Genomic DNA, 19261 nt, shown 5'->3' with positions numbered 1-19261 from the left:
TCAATTGTTAGCGCCATCAATCAAAAATCGCGGGAATTTATTACAATCATTTAACGAGGAACCACATTTAAATTGTAGCTCCTTTTCATATGAGATTTCAATATAATAGATAATTTATTTATTGTCTGGATATATAATTATAATTATAATCTTACTTTGAAAACCAGACAACACTGCGTATGAGTTATATATTTTCTTCATAGTTTTCCCTTAATACCCCCAGTATTTATGAATTCCTAATCATTTTGTTAATAATTTCTTGTTCTGAAGCTAAGACATAAAACCTATTTTTTAATTACTTACAGAAAGATAATACCAAAATGCTGTATAGATTAAGCTGAACGGTTTTGGCAGGTCTCTAATCTTTTGGAATATTTTAAAATACTTTAACCCTTTTCCCCCCCTTTTTTTTTACCTTTAACACGTAAGCCCTTTCGGGGGATGGGGCGACCGAAGGGCGTGTCTCATAAATACCGCCCTAAATGCGCTCACATCCGGTCCTCGACAAACTCAAAAGAGGGGTAGGTGTTTGGAGTGGGGCAAATCCCCCTAGAAAATCCCCGCCAGCGACCTGAAAAGCCTTCGCTTCAGCTCGATCCGGAGTCGGGTGTCAGAAATGTGTTATTTCCAACACTATTTAATAGCGCAGCAACAACAGCGAAAGCAATTTCCAGCCCCCTCCCCCCGCGTCGTTTTCCCCATCATTCCCATGCAAGAAAATTGAATTCAATTTTTCCCCTCGCTCCTGCTTAATGCGTTCGCTTGCTATTAACTTGGCCAACACTGCTCCTTGTTTTTGCTTTCGTTGCTCGTGTAGTTTGGCGTGTGACATCATATTTGCAACAGCAAAACAATAACCAGAATACGCGACTTTCGAGGCACTCACTAGTACCTGTTCTTTATGCGCTGTTATTAGACAGGAACTAATTAAAATTCATGTAAAGCCACCCAAAAATCAGCATTTCCGTTTCTGGTAAAAAAATGACTTTTTGTACAGTTTTTTTGCTATATCTTGACCAAAAATGGTCCCAAATCAAAAATACAAACTGTTTTGAACAGCTAACGAGGTAAAGAATTCATCCCTATTACTTTTCAGGCAGAATTTGAAAAATAAATTTTCGGCCAATTTTTACATTTTTGATAAAAGCTTACATCACAATTTTTTTGCAAAAAATTTTCAAAAATTAAAATTTTTATGTTTTAATGCCAATCGATTGAAAATTTTATTACGAGTTTATCGATGTATAACATTCCATATTTGGATCATTATTTTTTTTGTTTTGGCCAAAATACTGATTTTTTTTGTTGGAAAATCAGGATTTCCGTTTTTTGTAAAAATATGACTTTTTAGTGCAGTTTTTTTGCTATATCTTTGCCCAAAATGGTCCCAAATCAAAAATGCAAACTGTTTTGAACAGCTAACGAGATAATTAATTGATCCCTATCACTTTTTAGACTGATTTAGGAAAATTAATTTTTGGCAAATTTTGACATTTTTGATAAGTGTTAGCCCTTATTTTTTAGCAAAAAATGACCAAAAATTAAAATTTTTAGGTTTTAATGCCAATCAATATAGAATTTCATTAGGAGTTCAACGATGTACGGCATTCCATATTTGGATAATTATTTTCTTAGTTTTGGCCAAACAACTGATTGTTTTTGGTGAAAAATACATATTTTCTGAAATCAAAAATCATACAGTCAAAAAGGGCTATTATTCACCTATTCTTAGGTCAAATTAGGCATACCCTTGAATGGCCACAGGTGTAGGGTGTAGAACAAGAAACTCATTTGCCGTCGCTCACTTCCCGCACTTCACACTAGAAAGAAAGAAGCGAGAGGCAAAGAGCACGAACTGAAAGTTTCTGGTGCCCACACCCCCTGCTTTCTCCCCTCCATTTTCTCCTTTCCCGCACCTTTCTCCACGCCCCTCTCCACTCATTTCCCCTGCAACAGCTACAATCGCGACTTTCATTGCATTCTGTGTCAAGGATCTCTTTGCTCCATTTTTTTTCTTGTTTTGTCTTCAGTTTGCCGCCCACTCTTACTTCGCAGTCTTCCCTTTCGCTCCCCCGCCGCTCATGCCGTCTCTTTCCCTCCCTCTTTCTGCCTCAGTTTTGCATTTAAAGTAAAAATGGTTTTGTTTTAACAAAAACAACTGGAATCGGGGCATTATCATGAACTGGGCACTGAAATTTAAGAGAATCCCTCGGAACGCACTATCGTTATTGGTTGCACTGAGAGAAAAAACGCTTGGCAATTCTATAAATTTGTAAGGGATTATGAGAATAAAAGTTTCATATCGATTCCAGAGATTTAAAAAATATTTTTATATAGACTTTAAGAACATTTATTTAAATTGTTTTTTCATACCATATATTTTATGGTATAATAAAAAGTTATATTAATATTTTATTTAAAAACAGTGAGAACACGCCATTAAAATAAAACCCGAGCTTGTTTTTTTTTAGTTCCTACATAAATAGTGCGTTTACCATAATGTCTTAACCCATGAGGTGCTCTGTAATACCTTAACCCACTTGCTATTACTATTGTGACCACTGTTTTTGTTGTTGCCGTTGCTATTATGACCATGCCATAAATATGCATAAAAATGTCGACTCGAGTTTGAGTTTTGTTATTGCATTCTGCATTTTGCAGTAAGCCACAAATGGAACTTAACTTTTATTGCGCTGCTGCCCCCTGCACCCCACAATCCCCCTCTTGACACCCCGTGGAAAAGTGCTGTGGGAAAACGGAACGAGAACGAATTTCCCACACCCCAAACTAATGTTACCATTTAGTTTTGCCCATGTGCTCAGATAGAATCGTTTTCCATATTATGATGTTATGCATCGAAATGCAGTCAAAACGAAAGGGTTTTCAGGGGGCAAATATAGCATATAGTATATTGTACAAGGGTGGTTGTCATTTGAGTATAGTTAAGTGGGGAAAATGGGGGGGGAAATAGAAGGAAATGCGACTAAGGAGCCGCCGCGAGCATTGCATGACAAACGAAGCGACACATGAAAAGTGGCTGCTAGTCAGTAAACTTGGCGGAAAAGCAGTCAAATTTTCAGAGGGGAAAATGGTTAGGAAAAAGGGAAAAAGTTAAATGGGTAAAGGTAAACCGCTCTCGATTTGCATGCAAACAAACTCAGGTAAAAGGCGACGGACGAAGTGCATAAGTTTGCAATTTACTCGAAAGTTTATGAACTGCCTCGGGGCACCACTCGCCTGCCTTTGCAGCTTTTCTTTGTGTATGCTGTGTGTGTGCGGCAGGGCCCCTTGCATATTTATAGATAACGATATACAAAAATTCCAAATATTTTTATATGCTCATGCTTACTATATAGTTTCTTGGCCATTTGCCTTTTTGTTCATTTGCATTTTGTTTGTGCAGTTCCGTAAATAACAATACTGCAGAAAATAATAATGTTTTAGCAATGAAATTTATTTCAGAAGCAAAAGGAAAAATTAATTAAAACAAGATAAGTACGTAGATGAATAAAAAAAATTAAAATATTTAAAATAAAAAACTCTCCGAAAAAAGAACAATAGTTTGTATACATTTTATTTTTGATGGCTTTAAATTAATTTAAGCAAAATATTGCCAGCTCTTATTTAGTATAGAGTTACAAAACGTATTATTTCCATAATAAAATGTATGCTGCATATATCAAAAGTAAATATGCCAAACTGAGGACAGCCCTTACGATTCCAATCAATTATCGAATGAAAAGGCCATTTTGAAAACACTTTTCTGCCAAAGCATTTCGGCACTTGTGAAAGTCCGATGCTTCCTCTGTCCGCTTTTCCACATTTAAATATTTCAATTAATATTTTAAGAAGCATTTTCTCCGGCAGTCAAATAATTCAATTCATTTTTCCTGCCCCGCTGCCTACCGCTTTTCTTGGGCTCTTCAATTTTATTTTCAATTTTCATTTCGTTTTGTGACATTTTACAAATGGCCGCAAGATGGCGCTGCATCAAGATGGAAAACCAGGAGGAAGAAGAAGAACTAGTGTGTCTGTATGTGTGTGTGTGTGAGTGAGGAAAACTAAAAGCGCAATTTAAGTGGAATTTTGTTATTATTTTCAGCTTTTGTTTTGTTTTGTATATTTTTTTTTGTGTTTTGGTATGGGCCAGGATTAAAAGGAAGGAGATTGCCATTGTCACAGAAAATTTCTTAAATGTTTTGAATATTTTATGATGGCAAAATCTGCAACCGGCAGAGCAGAGCAACAATGGCCACAGCCGAAAACAATGGCCAAAGGACTGTAAATCCTTTTCTCCCCTTTTCGGAGTGTTGCTGTTTGTGCTTTCAGTTTCCCAGCATCCAGTTTTCAGTTTTCAGGGGGCCTCAACAAAATATTCATGGGAATAATATGCTTTTAATTAAGGCATTCTCTTCTTTTTTTTTACCCACAGCTCTGAGCCATTTCATTTTATTTCCATTTAATTCTCGTTTGTTTATTTGGATCGCCTGCAATTGACATTCGTCCAGTAGATGCCATAGGGTTTTTCCAAATTCGAAAACACAAAAAGTGGGCTTTCCATTTGCATATCAAGAGTGCGGGATTATCGCTGCGATTCAAAGGGAAAATTTAAACAAACACTTGTGCTAAGAAGGGGTTCGTAATCAGGGTTTATTAAAGAAAGTGATGGTTCTTTGAAGACGTTTTAATTATTTGTAACCTTAATTTAAATTATAAAATATTTTACTAATTTTATAAATTTTATTCTTTCTCTTTCCAGGTAAACAAAAATATGCAATGACAGAAAAGCTAACGCTAAATCATTTAAAAAGCCAGGTGAACTGTTATCATTTCATAAAACTATTTTATTCCTCATTTAAATGAAGGCTTCACTTTAAGACCCCTAAAACCTGAAATATGCATGGAAACTATAAAAATTTTAAACACGGTTTCCTGGAATATTTTCCATACTTTCCACCCCACTGCAAAAATTACCCATTCCCACCCGGAATAATGCATTTTTCCAAAGGGGCAGGCGGCACTTTTTCTGAAGCTATTTGGCAGGTGGGACAAACCCTCGATGACTGATCGGCGGCCATTTCCAGTGGCGGAAGTGAAAAATAATGCATGGTGCGGCAAAGTGGCGCATTTAATATTTCCGCACCACTAAGCCAAGTCGCCACCACCCCTAAAGCCACCGCCCATGCATCAGCAGGGGGTTAAAACATAAGCTGCACCCCTGCTTAAAAACTCCCCTTGAAAATGGCCTGCATTTTGATGGTTCAACATGGCGTATACGCTACAACTCTTTGAAATTTCTTAAAAATGTAGTTCTTAAATTAGTTCAGCAATGAATTTAAAAGTATTCGAAACGGCACAGAAATCCCTAAATTTAAAATCTCTTAAAAAGCTGCCTAAATGTATGCTTTGAAAAATGAAAATAAATTGTTGCATACTTTTAGACACCTCTCGTGGTATAAATAGAAAGCCTTAAAAGAGAAGTTAATATTCTTTTCTTTAATAGTATTTGTTGAAACAGCAAATATTCAAAGCTACTTCTAATTCATTTTTTTCAAGTGTAACTAATATTGTTTCACTTGGTTGAGGGTTGGATTGTGGCCTTTTTTTTCGCGGGTGAATGCATAGCCAATTTGGCCGTGTGCTGGTGACCCTAAATCACTGGCCACGACTGTGCGGCCAGCGACACTTGCTGGCAATCCTTAACCCCTTCCCTTAACGCTATCCCCTTGCCTTTAACCCTGCTGCAGTCATCGATTATTAACAGCGAAAGAGGCGATGAGAAAATGGGGAGAAATTGGCTGTGGGCTCCAAATGGGTTAAAAGGGGCGACGGCAGTGTAGTGAAGGGTTAACGCTTCCACATTTGGCTGCGATTGACCAACGACACCCGAGGGGCTTGCCCACTAACCACCCCCCTTGCCACACTTTTCCACCCACGCCCATGCTGGGTTTTTTCCCTTAAAGTTTAAAGTTTTCCCTTTAGGCCATCAATTGCTGGCAATTAAAAGCCGAAATGCATTTTCCAATAATGCTGGCATGCAACGCGGATGGGCTGGGGACCCTTAACCCTTAACCCCCCTTGGCCGCCAATCCTTAACCCCCAGCCGCAACGGCCATTGTTTTTCGGGAGGAAGCGGGGGCGGCAGCAGGGGGCGTGGCAGCGAAATTGTTTGGCATCGTTTGGCCTAATGCTAATTTCGCGCCGTCTGCCACCATAAACAACATCAGGGCTGGTCACACCGACTGCCCCTTAACCCCCCGACCCCCTTAACCGCCTGACCCCCTGACCCCCTGACCCTTAACCCCCGAAAGGCCAGCCCAGTGTTTTTTGCCCTCTGGTTCGGAGTGCGCGTGATTTCATTTTGAACGCGCTTCAAATTCAAATTAATGCGACACAAATGTTGCACAGTAGGGAAATGGTTGGAAAAGCAGGAAAATCAGGAAAAGCTGAGAGAAAAATTAAAAGAAGGAAAGAAGAAAACCCCTGGTGAAATGAAAGTACCCGACTTTAATGAAAAAAATTTCTATAAATTAAAGATTTATTTTTTGTCTGCATTTTATTATGAATAAATAAATAGTTTCCTATAAATTCTTTTGAAGTATTTAATATTTATTTTAGAAGTATAATTTATAATATAATTTAATTTCGATTTTCTTTTCTTTTGACCTTCTTGTTGTTTTCTTCGCCACGTTAAGAAAATCCCTCAGTTTGCAATTACTTTTGTTCTCCATTACATGACAACAGCCCCTTATTTTCAAGGTCATTAAGCATCATCCACATCAAGATTCCAGCGCCGTGTGCTTATGGCCACTTAAAGTTACGCCAGCGCTTCGCCAGAATTCCTCTGCATTTTGTATGCCAGGTTGCATTCAACTCCGAATCGAGTCAATGCCATTGTCCTTTGGGCCAGCACAAAGGGATTTTCACTAACAACAAGGCAACAAGAGGATGAAGGGGCGGCAAGGGGGCGGGGCCAGGCAAAGGCGGCGGGAAAGAAAGCCATAATAAAGCCGAGCAACAACACGAACAAAAAGGAAAGCAAAACCGGGCGTGGAAAAATCCTTTTGTGTCAATTTTAAAGCTGAGCCGAGGGAACAAAACTAGCGAGTGTTAAGGAATGCAGGCAGAAAATATATATCAAACGATATATTACCCATTAAAATGTTACAAAGATTTTTTTTAAATATTTCAATATTTTTTTGAATTTTAAAATATTTAAATTTAAAAAAAAACCTTCATTTAAATTTTTGTAGTGTTTATAATTCAAAAAATACCTTTTTTAAATATTTTTCCTAAATATTACGTATACGCACTCGTTTATAAAAACATCTTACACTGAAAGCTTACTTTCAAATCCAATAATATCTTATTTAATAAATCTTATCCCATTTTGCCAATTTGCATTTTTACATAAAGACCTGCTTTAAAATCTAAAAGCAACTCAAGAATGAGATGACAACCTCAACATCTCCCTCTCTCTTTCCTTTTCTTCCTCTCTCTCTCTCGCACATTAAAGTTGTGTGTGTGTTTCTGTTTTTTTTTTACTGTCGCTAAAAATCTCGGTGGCTGAGTTTTTCTTTGATTTTTTCATTTTTGTTTTCGGAGCTCTGCTTTTAGCACGTTATTCCCTATCCCCGTCTCTCTCTTCCGCCCCAGCCTCCCTCTCGCTCTATTTGTTTGGGGAACGTGCCGAGGAGTAGAAAGAGACAGGTGGCGAGGCGGTGAAAGAGAGGGGGCGAAAAAGAAAGGCAGGCTGGCGCGCATTTTGGCAGGCATTAATTTCTCCCGTGTGTCACATAGCGGGAATTCCCCTTCTCCTCACTTCATTTTCTTTTTTTTTTGCCGTTTGAGCTGGCAAATATCAGCGAAAAAAGCTAAACAAAAATAGTGCAAACAACTCGCTTCAAAAGTAAACTTTTTATTTTAAAATAAGAAAGAAGAAAGCTAAAAACTCTTTGTTTGTTTGTTTAAGAAATATTTTAATACAAACGCCATGTATTGTTAATAAAAAGCAATCGATAAATATGCAAATAATATTTAAACTACAAATAGCTTGAGGAAACGAAAATATTTTATTTAAAATACATTTTTAATTAATACACATTGTTTTTTATAAAAATACGAATTTTAGCCTTTTAAAATAGCTAAAAGTGGCTTTTAAATCGCCAAGTTTGCCGCTCTAATTGTTGTTTTTGCCTATCAGTTTATACTTGAGTTTTTGTTGTTCTTTGTGTTTGTTGCTTGAGCTAGTTTGAAATTGTTTGTTGCTTTTACTCTCTTTAGTTATTGGTGTTTTCGGTTGCACAACGTGGTTATGGAGTCACTTTGCTCAGTTTCCCAGCTTGGCTGCAATGTCACGTACAAATCTCTTTTCCGCCGCTTTTCTCCCGCTTTTCCCCTTCTCTGTGTCCCCTTTTCCTCCATTATAGCCACTATTGACAAACAAATTAAGCCAACATTGTTAGAAATTTTTTACACATTTTATGCGTCAATTTAAAACAAAACAATTGTTCACAAAAAGTTAACCAAAGGTTAAACCGTAAGTTAAATATTTTTAATTTTCGGGAACCATAAAATATCAGATGATTATTATATTTAAACTTAATATTAAATAGTTGAATAATAATATTTAATTTTAACCAGTTTAAATGTCCTTTCAGTGGTATTTTTCCCCATTTTTCTGATTCTCTGAAGGTTCGACAATTTATGAACTGCTTGTTTGTAGGCCATTAATTATGCCAGCTTTTCGGATCGTAGGGATTATTATTAATACGTGCACTGGTCGTCGTGTTCCGGATACGGTTCGTGGATCCTGGATGCTGGATCCTGTATCCTGGATGCCGAACGAAAGTCCTTTGAAGTACTTTTCGCCCTTGTTTTGCTCATTGAATGTGCGTAAGGTCATCAAATATAAATTGCGGCTGTCTGCGTCTTGTTGCGTGTGTGTATCTGTGTTTTTGACCTGCAGTTGAAAGCTGCAAGTGCGAGGGGGGCTTTATAGGTTACTATTTAAATTAAATTAAAAATATTAAATGGAATATTTTGAAAAAGAAACTATATCAATTTGTTTATAAAATATTTAATACCTAGCAAAAAACTTTTTTATATTTTTTAAATGACTTATGTATAACGTATCTTAATATATAGCACCCTAAAAAAAGTATGAAGAATACAAGAAATTGAAAAATAATACAATAAAAACTCATCGAACCCCCTCTCGCCGACCATTCCCTGTTTACTTTGCCCGCTGGCTGTGACGTCGTCGTCAACGTCATCGTCCGCATCGGTGGTCCACACGTCGTGGAGCTGGGACGCGGGATACTGGGGGGCAGGACGGGATCCACGGGATCCACGGTATCCATCCATTGGCTTGTTGCCGCGGTCGCATTAACCCTTCACAGCCGTTGCGGGTCGGCGGCGTCGTCGCCCACGTCAGCGCTAAAAATAATAGGCCGCCTGTGTGCATACAAATGAGTCTCAGGACAGGGCAGGGGCAGCACTGCAAAAAAATGCAGCTAACTTGTAATGAAAATTCAAAAAAAATTGTAGACAAAAAAAATTTATTTTTGGAAATGATTAAAAAATATTTGCAAATTGAAAGAATAAGAATATTTCTTTAGGATAAGTAAAATCTATTAAAGTATTCCTTCTTTTTCAAACTTAATAATTAAATTACTTAACATTTATAAAAAAATTTGTAAAATATAATTTCAGAACTTTTAACATATTTCTTCGCTTTGAAATTGCAATTTTTTATGTGTGATTTTTGGGTGGGATTGCTGGATGGCCTGCAGTTTGCCGTTTGGGTTGGGAGTTGGCTTCGAGCTTGCAATTATGGCAGCTCCTGTCCCCCGCCCCTGTCCACCCCCCCCCCTTTTCACCCATCGCACGCCCTTTTCTTTTATGGCCATGCTCTGGCGCCTGTGTGTCTGAGTTTTTGCCTTTTTTATTGCAACTATTTGCATGACAGCGTATAATAATTTACTCGTTAAAAAAAGAATCTCACTTTGGTGGCATAATTAACGGCATCTCTGCTGAAGCCCCCCGTTTTTTTTTTATTCATGTTTGTTGTATTTTGTTTGGCCAAGTTGCATTTGGTTGTTGGCCTTTTTTTGTCGTTTTGAGCCCCGTTGTCTGTTTGTTCTTGTCCTCCTCCCTTTCCCTCTGATGCCATATTTATTTGCTTATTTATATTTGTATTTATTTAATTTCTTTTGCTCCTTGGCCTTTGTTTGCCGTTTGCCGTCCAGGTTATGTGCTGCATAAATATTTAATTTATTTCCATTTATGCGCCTCATACCGAAATAAATTATTATTATGCTGCTTCGTTTACTTGCTCTTTTTTTGTTGCAACTACTTTCGCATGCATTGAAAGCACATCGGTGTTTGTTTGATATTTATTTCTTGTTTTTCGCTTTTATTTCGTTGTTGCATTTTGAAATTTATCACATTTAATACTGGAAAATTTGTCATGTGATTTAGTGTCACGAATTTATTTATAAGTTAATGCCGGAATATGCATTTTATGGCGCATTTCGCAGCGCAATTAATTATTTATATAAAATTATAAATTAATCACGAGCTACCACGCCCTTCGGCGCCCCTTTGCCCATCTGCTGTCGCTTCGGAGCACGTACGAAATCACATTACTGGTCAGGGGAGGGTTAAGGCGGGGTTAAGAGGCGGTTAAGCGGCTGTGGTCATCGATATATGGCTATTGGCTGGGCCGATTTGTGGGATAGTCTCCCGAGAAGGTACGAAAATATTAAATAATTAAATGCTAGTGATGAATAGATCTATCTATATGTTTGCTCAAAGATGGATTATAATTTAAATGTTTAAATAGCGGGGAATAAATTTCAATAAACATCGAAATCGATACTTTCAAATTTTACCTGATTTAGAAGCACAAAAAAAGCATTAAAAGCTGGAAGCTATAATAAAATACATAAATATTTAAATAGTTGGGAATATCGCATGACATTTAAATACCGAGATTAGCATAAATTCATGTCGATAAATATCGAAATCGATCCATAAACATCTCACCTCTAGAAAATACCCCTCGCCCGAGGAATTTTAATGCCCTGAATGGGAAATCAAAGGCAAACATTGTAAACTGAGACGTGCTCGATACGAATGCCCGCAACAATTTGCCGGACATTATGACGCGGCTTCATCGCTTTCGCATTACTCTTGCCATTTTCCATTTTCCGTTTTCCGGCTGAATGTTGCGGCTCTTGGGAGTTTTCTTTTCCTGAATCCCAAAACAAGGTTCATCTGCTAAGGGATACATTTAAAAAATATTAATTTTACTTTATCAAATATTTATTCAGATATATTTTCCATTAGTTTTTCGTATTTCTGGTATTTTTGGTATTTAATTAAATACCTAGCTGAAAATTAAAATAGCTATAATATATTTCATTGTATATTATATTTTTAAAGATATTGCATATTAACCCATTTTTATCAGGGCATTCCCATGGTCGTCGGTCGCCTTTTCACTTGCCATTATTTTATTCTCTTTGGCTTCGTCTGCTTTTTTGGCTTCGCTTCCTTTATGACTGCCAAATGCACTCTCCACATGACCAAACTGCCTCAAAACCCTCCACATGCCCCTGCCATTATTCAAAAAGTCCCAAAAAAAAAAGAAGAAAAGAAAAGCAGGAGTGGGGGAAAAAAAGGGGAGAGAAAGAATCGTTTGGAGTTTGAAAAGCTGTTGCCAGTTATTGTCTGGCCCTCAAATGTATGCTATGTGGCTGGATGTGCGACTGGAGATGGATATACTGGGTACTCTGCGTTCTCCGGGTAGTATTCATATCCATAACGAAACCACCCACTCCCTGGGGTTCGCTTTTAGCCAGTGGCACAGCCATCAATAAATAATAAATTGCCTATAAAAACTGATAAATTCATTGATGAATCTTCGAGGGAGGCGAGGGAAGTCGAGGGAAGTCGGGAAGCTCGGCTCCGCAGTTCCCATAACGCGTTTGTCTGACTGCCGTATTTGCGGCCACGCCCCCACCCGATTTACCCCTCTTTAAGTGAGTAATGGAAATTCATGGTAATAAATGTATGGCAGGGAAAGCGATGCGGATGGGGTGATTCCAAATGCAAGGCTTGCACTTTTCGGGTGGCCTCAGAGTCGGGGACTGCTCTTTAACCCACTAAAGCCATGGTCATGGGCAGTGATGCACCCAGAAAAATATCCCAACTATTATACTAATTTAAATAAAACTCTAAAAATAGGATTTAATATTTGTATAAAAAAGTTGTATGCCATAATGTATTTATTTCAGAAGTTTTCTTATTTTAAAATATTTTTTAAACCCACTCAAGCTGAGAAAAATATCCTAACTATTATAATTATGTAAATAAAAATCTAAAAAAATTGTAAACCCATTTTTCTGCAGTGTGGTATAATAGTAAGCCATCTATTCATGACATACTTAGAACAGAAATGCATATTTCCATTTTGATTTGGCCCAAATCATTTTTTCTTCTGTCAAAATGTAAACATTGATTTATGCTTGTTTCAGCAACACAAGCGATGGGGGAGTTGAGAGCTTCAGTCACTTTATAAGCTTTATGTTTGGGGCTAAGCTGGATGTTCAGTTAAAAATCAAAAGCCTGAAAAGGGCTCGAGTGGCTGAAAATTCACAATTTCCAGTGGCCAAACCGATTGTTTTCACCTCTCTGAAGCTTAAGAAGATTACGAATCAGTTTAAAAACTACTCAAAGCCCAATACAAAATTGATGGGGAAAAGCTCTTCAATCTACTTAGAAAACACACTTGCCCGATAATCCATCGGTGTTTGTAATTTTTGTTAAAAATATATAACACTTTTGGGGGGATTAAAGAAAAAGAAAAGTTTGTAACCGAAGGTTTATTTTATTTTTAATTCGTTTAGGAGAAAATGTAATATATATATTAAATATGAAATATTTTTCTTATATTTTTGTGGGGCGCGTGGGAAATGCCTGAACCATCCATCTACTCGTCCAGCCAACCATTCATCTATTTTTGATTTACCCCCTCCAAAAAGTAGAAGTGCCAAGGAAAATCGCAGACAAACATTATTTCCTGGCCTTTCTGGTCCCTTTGTTTGGGTATTTTTTGCCTGCTTTTTGTGTTAAATGTAATTTTAAGTGACGTCGCCAAAGTTGAGACGTGACAAAATTACAAAATATTTTGTAAGCTCTTAAAACCGTTGATGCTGTTGGCAGGAGAATGGCGAATGGAGAATGGCGAAAAGGAGCAGGACATGGCCATAACATGGCCCATAACAATAAAAACAAATAGAAGCAGCAACGGCAACATAATACTTAATAACGTGCATTTTGATGTTGTCGCGGTTGATGGGAGGACAGGAATTTCCCGAGTTGAAGTTGGATTTGGGTGCGGATCGGGGTGATCGGGGGGAAATTCCCGCCGCCCTGTGTCATTATCCCCCATTTCCCGGGTAGAGCAACTTTTGTGCGGGCACATCAAAGGCAGCTTGTTGTTTTCTTTTATTTCATTTTATTTCGTTTCTTAACTTGGACACCAAAATAGTTTTCCTGCCAGCCGAAAACTATTCCAAGAGGCTTTTTCCACAACAAAGTGGCGAGCAAACGAAGTAAGAAAAGTTCCCCAAACAGATGCGGGACAAGTCCTTGGACAGTGGTTGAAAATCGATTAAAAAGTATTGAAATAAATATAATTTTTTTATAAATTTAAATTTCATGTTTCAAAAATATATCAAAATGTAATGTTAAACTTATAAAAATATTTCAACATTATGTAAAATATTTATATGTTCAGCAAGTACAACTCTTTAGACAGTGGTGGAAAAACTATTCAAATAAAGAGTATTTTTAAATAAATTTAAATGTCATGTTTCGAATGTTCATCAAAAATGTAATACCCAACACAAATATTTGAATATTTTGTAAAATATTTAAATATTCAGCAATGATAAGTCCTTGAAATATTTTAGAAAATATTTAAATATTCAGCACTAAATTTGACATATATTTCACAGCGCTTTTGCAGCCCTGTTGGCATTTCCCCAATTATTATTATTATTATTATTCGGGCAGCATAATGCATGAATGAAAGGTTTCGCATGGCGCAATTATAGGAGGAATCCCCCGAAATGCGAATGTGAATTATGCGCCGTGATAAAACATGACTCCGTTTTCATTCTGTGGCAAGGCATGCGTACTTAAACTCGCAATGAATTGCAGGAAAAACAGGGACGGTGGTGCAAGGGGGGCTTAACTCGGGTTGTCGTCTGTGGTTTGCCTCTTATTATGGCAGCGGAAGCGGCAAAAATGATTTCGGCATGAATTGCCAAACGGAGAATGCACTCACTAATTAGATGCATAATTAGACATGAAGTTTTCGGGGTTATTTCAAAGGTGGATGGAAAAACGTGGGGAAAGGGGGGAAAAGGTGTGGCCATGTGTGTGTTTACGCGGCCAACAAACAACTTTAATATTTAATTTGATTGATTTAAAATGTTTAAGAAGAAAGTATGCTACATTTTAATCTAATAAAATGATAGAAATAATAAAAAACATTTCTTAAAATGCCCTTAAAATGTATTATTAGCTTAAATAAAATATTATAATTATTATTAGGGGAAGCTAAATTATAAATATATTTTAAAATTGAATTATTTGTAAATTTCCTTCTTAAGCTTCAAATGTACATAGTTTGAAATCATTTTAGATTCTCAATTATCTTGAAAGCTTTTTCTTTCTTCGCCTTCTATTGTCTTCATTTGACACGTTCTTTGTGCTGATTCCATTTCGCTCTCAATTCGGTTTCAATTCTTGGCTTTAGTTTGTGCCAATTCGGTTAACTTCACATCGAATCGGGCTTAATTGAAGTTCGGTTTCAACTTCCATCGAAGATGCGCCATTGCAAGTTGCACTGCAGCTGGAGCAGGTGCAAGCGAAAAGGCAAAAATGCGAAAAATACGGGAAATAAAAGGTGGAGAGGGGGGGATGCTCCACTGCGCCTTTCTCCACTTTCTCCCGCTTGGCCGCAAAAAGTTGGGCACGTGCAGAGTGCACGTAGCCGGAAACAAATGACATTGTCAGCGCCCTGGCCCCAAAAACTGAACAGTCGACCTCCCGTGTGCCCCTTTGGCCCCCCTTTGCCCCCGCCCCTGCTCCACATTCGCCGGCATTTTGGCTCCGTCGAGAAGAAATCCCAGCTAAGCATTTCCGGTCGCGTTCTGACTTGCCTGCTCCTTTTTCCTTGGCCTCTGCTGTTGCAGTTTTTCCTGCCTCCCGTTTTCCCTCCTATTTTCCCTCATGTGTGTGTATATATGTGTGTGTGTGACAAGGCCATTAGCCGCGGCGGCTTTGGCAGCCACAAAAGTTGAGGCGCATCCTTGCAGCTGCCATTTTATGACAGTCTTTTGTTGTCTGCAGCTTCAGCAGGCTTCCCCTTCCTTTGCCTTTGCCAAGCTCCTTTTTGCACACTCGAAAAAAGTGCATTCTCAGCTTGTTAATTAGCAGAAAAGCATTTATAATTCAAGTGAATCAAAAAAAAAAGAAGTCACTCTTTGAAGCTCAGCTACGAAAATTATACGTTTTCTCTTGTTAAATATGTATATCATTTGATTAGCTTCAATGATTAACTTTAATAGTTATTCAAAAATAATGAAATAGGATTTAAATGAATACATTTTATTTGTCTAAAAAATTGTATAAAAATGAGGTTACGCCTTCTGATATCTTATATATTTTATTTATTTTTCCAACTATATATTTTATTAAATTCTAATAAATTAATTGCTTTTACTATCATTCTTTTATATAGGACTAAACAATGTATTTAAAAAATTGCTTAGAAAAAAAGCTAATATTAAATACAAACAAATATCATTATAATTATATTATTATTATAAATATTATTTCCGAGTGTCGTGGCCAACTTTTCAGTTTGTTTACTGGCCATTCATTGATTGTTAGCAATGTTTTCGAACCGACTTGCTGATAAGTCGGATGACAAAGCGGCGTTCACATGCCAATTAGTCCGAGAAAAGGAGCCCTCCGTACTGATACGCTTTTCCCGCTTTTCCTCCGCATTTTCCAGGTGGCAGCTTGGGCAGCACAGGCGGCATCAATACCGAGTGTCCGACGGACTCCTTCCGCTGCAACAACGGCAAGTGCATCTCGCACCACTGGGTCTGCAATTACCAAAAGGACTGCGACGATGGCGAGGACGAGATGCAGTCGTGCCGTAAGTACCAATAGCTATAGTCGCTGGAAATTCTGGGGGGGGACCATAATTAAAATATGAAATTATAGACAGTAATTAAGTGGGCCGTGCCATTCGCGTTGCCAAAGAAACCGAGGAAATATTCAAGAGCTCAGCGGTGGCGATTCGTTGAATGGCTTAATCGAATTTCAGTCCGGCTATTATCCGCAGGAATTTCCGAAATTAATTAAATCGAACGCGTGCCTATCGAATATCTGATTATGGCAGAAAGTGCTCAATGAACATTTTTGAATTGTTTTTAATCTACTCAAGAAAATTTGGAAAAAAAGAAATTATGCGTTTTTTAAATATAAATAATTTTGGATCTCAAACATCTCAAAATTTACACCTATCTTTAATCAATATATGGGTTTTAGCTAGGTTTTTAAAATCATATGTATCTAAAAGTATGCAGTGAATAAAGAATAGCTGGTTTCCCTGTATAAACTTATATCACTTTTGTGCAAAAAATATATTGTTGCATACTTTTAGACAGCTAACTTGACATGTGAAAGTGAAAAACCGGGAATACCATTTAAAAACTACTTTTTGCATACCTTTTGTAATAAATTTTTTAACCAATTTTGCAGCCCCACCGGAATGCGAAACTCCCCAGCTGAACTGCGGGCAGTATGTGTTCAACAAGACCTATTGCATCCCTCCGCACTATCGTTGCGATATGATCGAGGATTGCGAGGACAAATCGGACGAGGCCCAGTGCAGTGAGTACCCTATAAACACTATGTATTCCTAAGCAGTAGATAACCCCATTCAATCTCAAGGATTTCGAGCATTTTCTCTCATTTTCTCGCATTTTCCCGCTTTCCATGCAAATTTGTTGACTCCACAAATATTGACTAGCTTCTCATCCCAAGTCCCCAAAAAGGAATCCTTGAATCCTTTCAAGAGGGCGACGGCGGGGTGGTGTTGTAACAATTTGCTAAGCAAAATGTTTGCATTTTATTATGCCAATTTTATTTATGCAAATTTCAACACAGAGATGTAACCGAAGACCGCAGCTCTTGTTTTCTCAACTAAATTACACAAGCGTACAAGTAAACCCGAAATATTTACAGACATAATACACATATATCGAGAGAGAAAAGGGAGAGAAATATCTGTGAAATCCCCAAGGTAAAGGCCGCAAATTAGCGAGGAAAACTCAGGGCGAACAGAAATGGATCAATTTGATGTGGGGCCATAAATCCATTTCGTGGGCCACGGGGGTTAAAAGCGCTGAGAGGGTTAACCCTTTAGCTAGTGGAATTGATGATGGCCGACCAAAGTTGTTTCTGTTGAGAGGTTCATGGATGGAATCGCAAATGAAGTTCAGTTCTGTTGGGTTGAAAAGTAAGCAGTCTTTAAAATAAAAATTCACTTTGAGTTTATGTTTATTTCAAATTAAAGTGGAGGCCTAATTTAGGGTTATATATGAGTAAAAAGGATAGTTTTTTGGATCCTAAAAAATAAAATTATTAATAGAAATTAAGGTATATTATTGAAACTAAGAAATATATTAAATTTTCCACTCTCTGCAGACTAATTTTCAGCAGTTAGCTTTCCTTCGACTTTTCTTTTTCCGGCCAACGATTAATTTTGGCCCTTTGACTCTGGGGTAATATTTATCGCTGAGGACTTTAATAATCCACTGACAGACCGGCCGTCCTTTTTTTGGCCCATCATTCTTCCACTTTTCACTACCGCTTTTCCCGCTTTTCCCGCCTTTCCAGCTTTCCCAGCACCTCAACTCGAAAGTCTGTTGTCTGCTCGTTGAGCAAAGAATTTAATGCATTTTCAACAGCTCTCGCCCGGTTGGACTTTGTATGGGTGGAAAGCCTTGTAGCTCCCTCTCTTTCTCCGACTTATCGGGCCCTCTCTTTCGGCGCTTTCCCCGATTTCCCCGCCTTTCCCGCTTTCCTCGGCCTTTTCCCCCGCACTTTCCTTTTGGCATAAAGTTCAAGTGCATTCAGCCAGCAGACTGTGAGCCGCACATTTTGATTAAAAGTTTGCCGAGAGAGTCCTAAGAAGAAAGGCCAGAAAGAGAGAGAGGGGGATAGTGGCCAGAGCAGGATGGCAGCATGTCCATGCAAATCGCCGAAAAGTGCCCAAGACTTGTAGAGCATTTATTGCTTGTTATTTAAGATTTATGCACCCGCACACACTCATACAGACACACACACACACACCGACTGGCAAACAAATATTTAAATATCTTTGAGGCGACCAATTTCCAAGTGTCCCGCTTTTCCGACTTTTCCGCCTTACCGCCACCCGCCGCTTTTCCGGCATCCTTTTGTGCAAGTTCAGCTGGCAGCTTTGACGACTCCAACTCCGATTTGGTGGAAAGCGAGGGGCAAGGGAAAATGTGGAAAACGGCTAGACAAACGCCCCACAACTTTGTCCTGCGTTCACCTTCTCCCTCGCACCGCCACAGGCCGTCCCGCTCGCACACCTAAGCACCCGGCTAGAAGGCCAATTTGTCCGCTCGAAACGGGCCTGATCGGTTAGCTATCTAACTATCTAACTTGAAAGCCAAGTTTTAATTACTAATTTAAAATTATTGAGAATTTTTAAGACCAAAAATCTATAATTTATATTAAATAAAAAAAATTTAGAACCCGAAAATGTATTTTAATAACTAATCTTAACTTTACTTTACAAACTAAATGTGTAATTCTTTTTAAAACTACCAATTTCTTATCACATTGCAAAAAAGAAAATATTAAAAAAATTAAAGTCTAATATTTCCAAAAAGTCTCATAAACAAAATTAGTTTTTATTATTAAAACTGTAATATATTATATCCTCTTCTGATAATAAATATTAGGCTAAACTATTTTCAGCTATTTTATAGGCAACTCTGATGCCAAAAAGTAGAAGAGTTGGCTAGATAGTCATTCCTTTCTGGCGCTGAAAGTTTTGCCGGCACAAGATCAAGTTTAAATTTCATTTTAATTTAATAAGATGTTGGCGTGAAACGAGAGTATTCCCTCTCTTTCC

At 37.8% G+C, this 19261-nt stretch overlaps 1 protein-coding gene across 4 annotated transcripts in view; it reads left to right on the top strand.

The window, feature by feature from the left end:
• Positions 1–19261, top strand: part of mgl (low-density lipoprotein receptor-related protein megalin) — a 148543-nt gene that overhangs the window by 104382 nt on the left and 24900 nt on the right. For all 4 annotated transcript variants that reach the window (XM_070219215.1, XM_070219216.1, XM_044396282.2 and 1 more), the window contains exons 3-4: positions 16097–16243; positions 16852–16983. In XM_070219215.1, coding sequence (XP_070075316.1) covers positions 16097–16243; positions 16852–16983 — 279 coding nt within the window. The remainder of the gene's footprint in view (positions 1–16096; positions 16244–16851; positions 16984–19261) is intronic.

This window comes from Drosophila takahashii, chromosome X, assembly GCF_030179915.1.
Source record: "Drosophila takahashii strain IR98-3 E-12201 chromosome X, DtakHiC1v2, whole genome shotgun sequence".
Classification (NCBI taxonomy): Eukaryota; Metazoa; Arthropoda; class Insecta; order Diptera; family Drosophilidae; genus Drosophila; species Drosophila takahashii.
The sequence above is the reverse complement of the archived record's forward strand: the minus strand, read 5'-3'. Positions and strand labels throughout refer to the sequence as shown.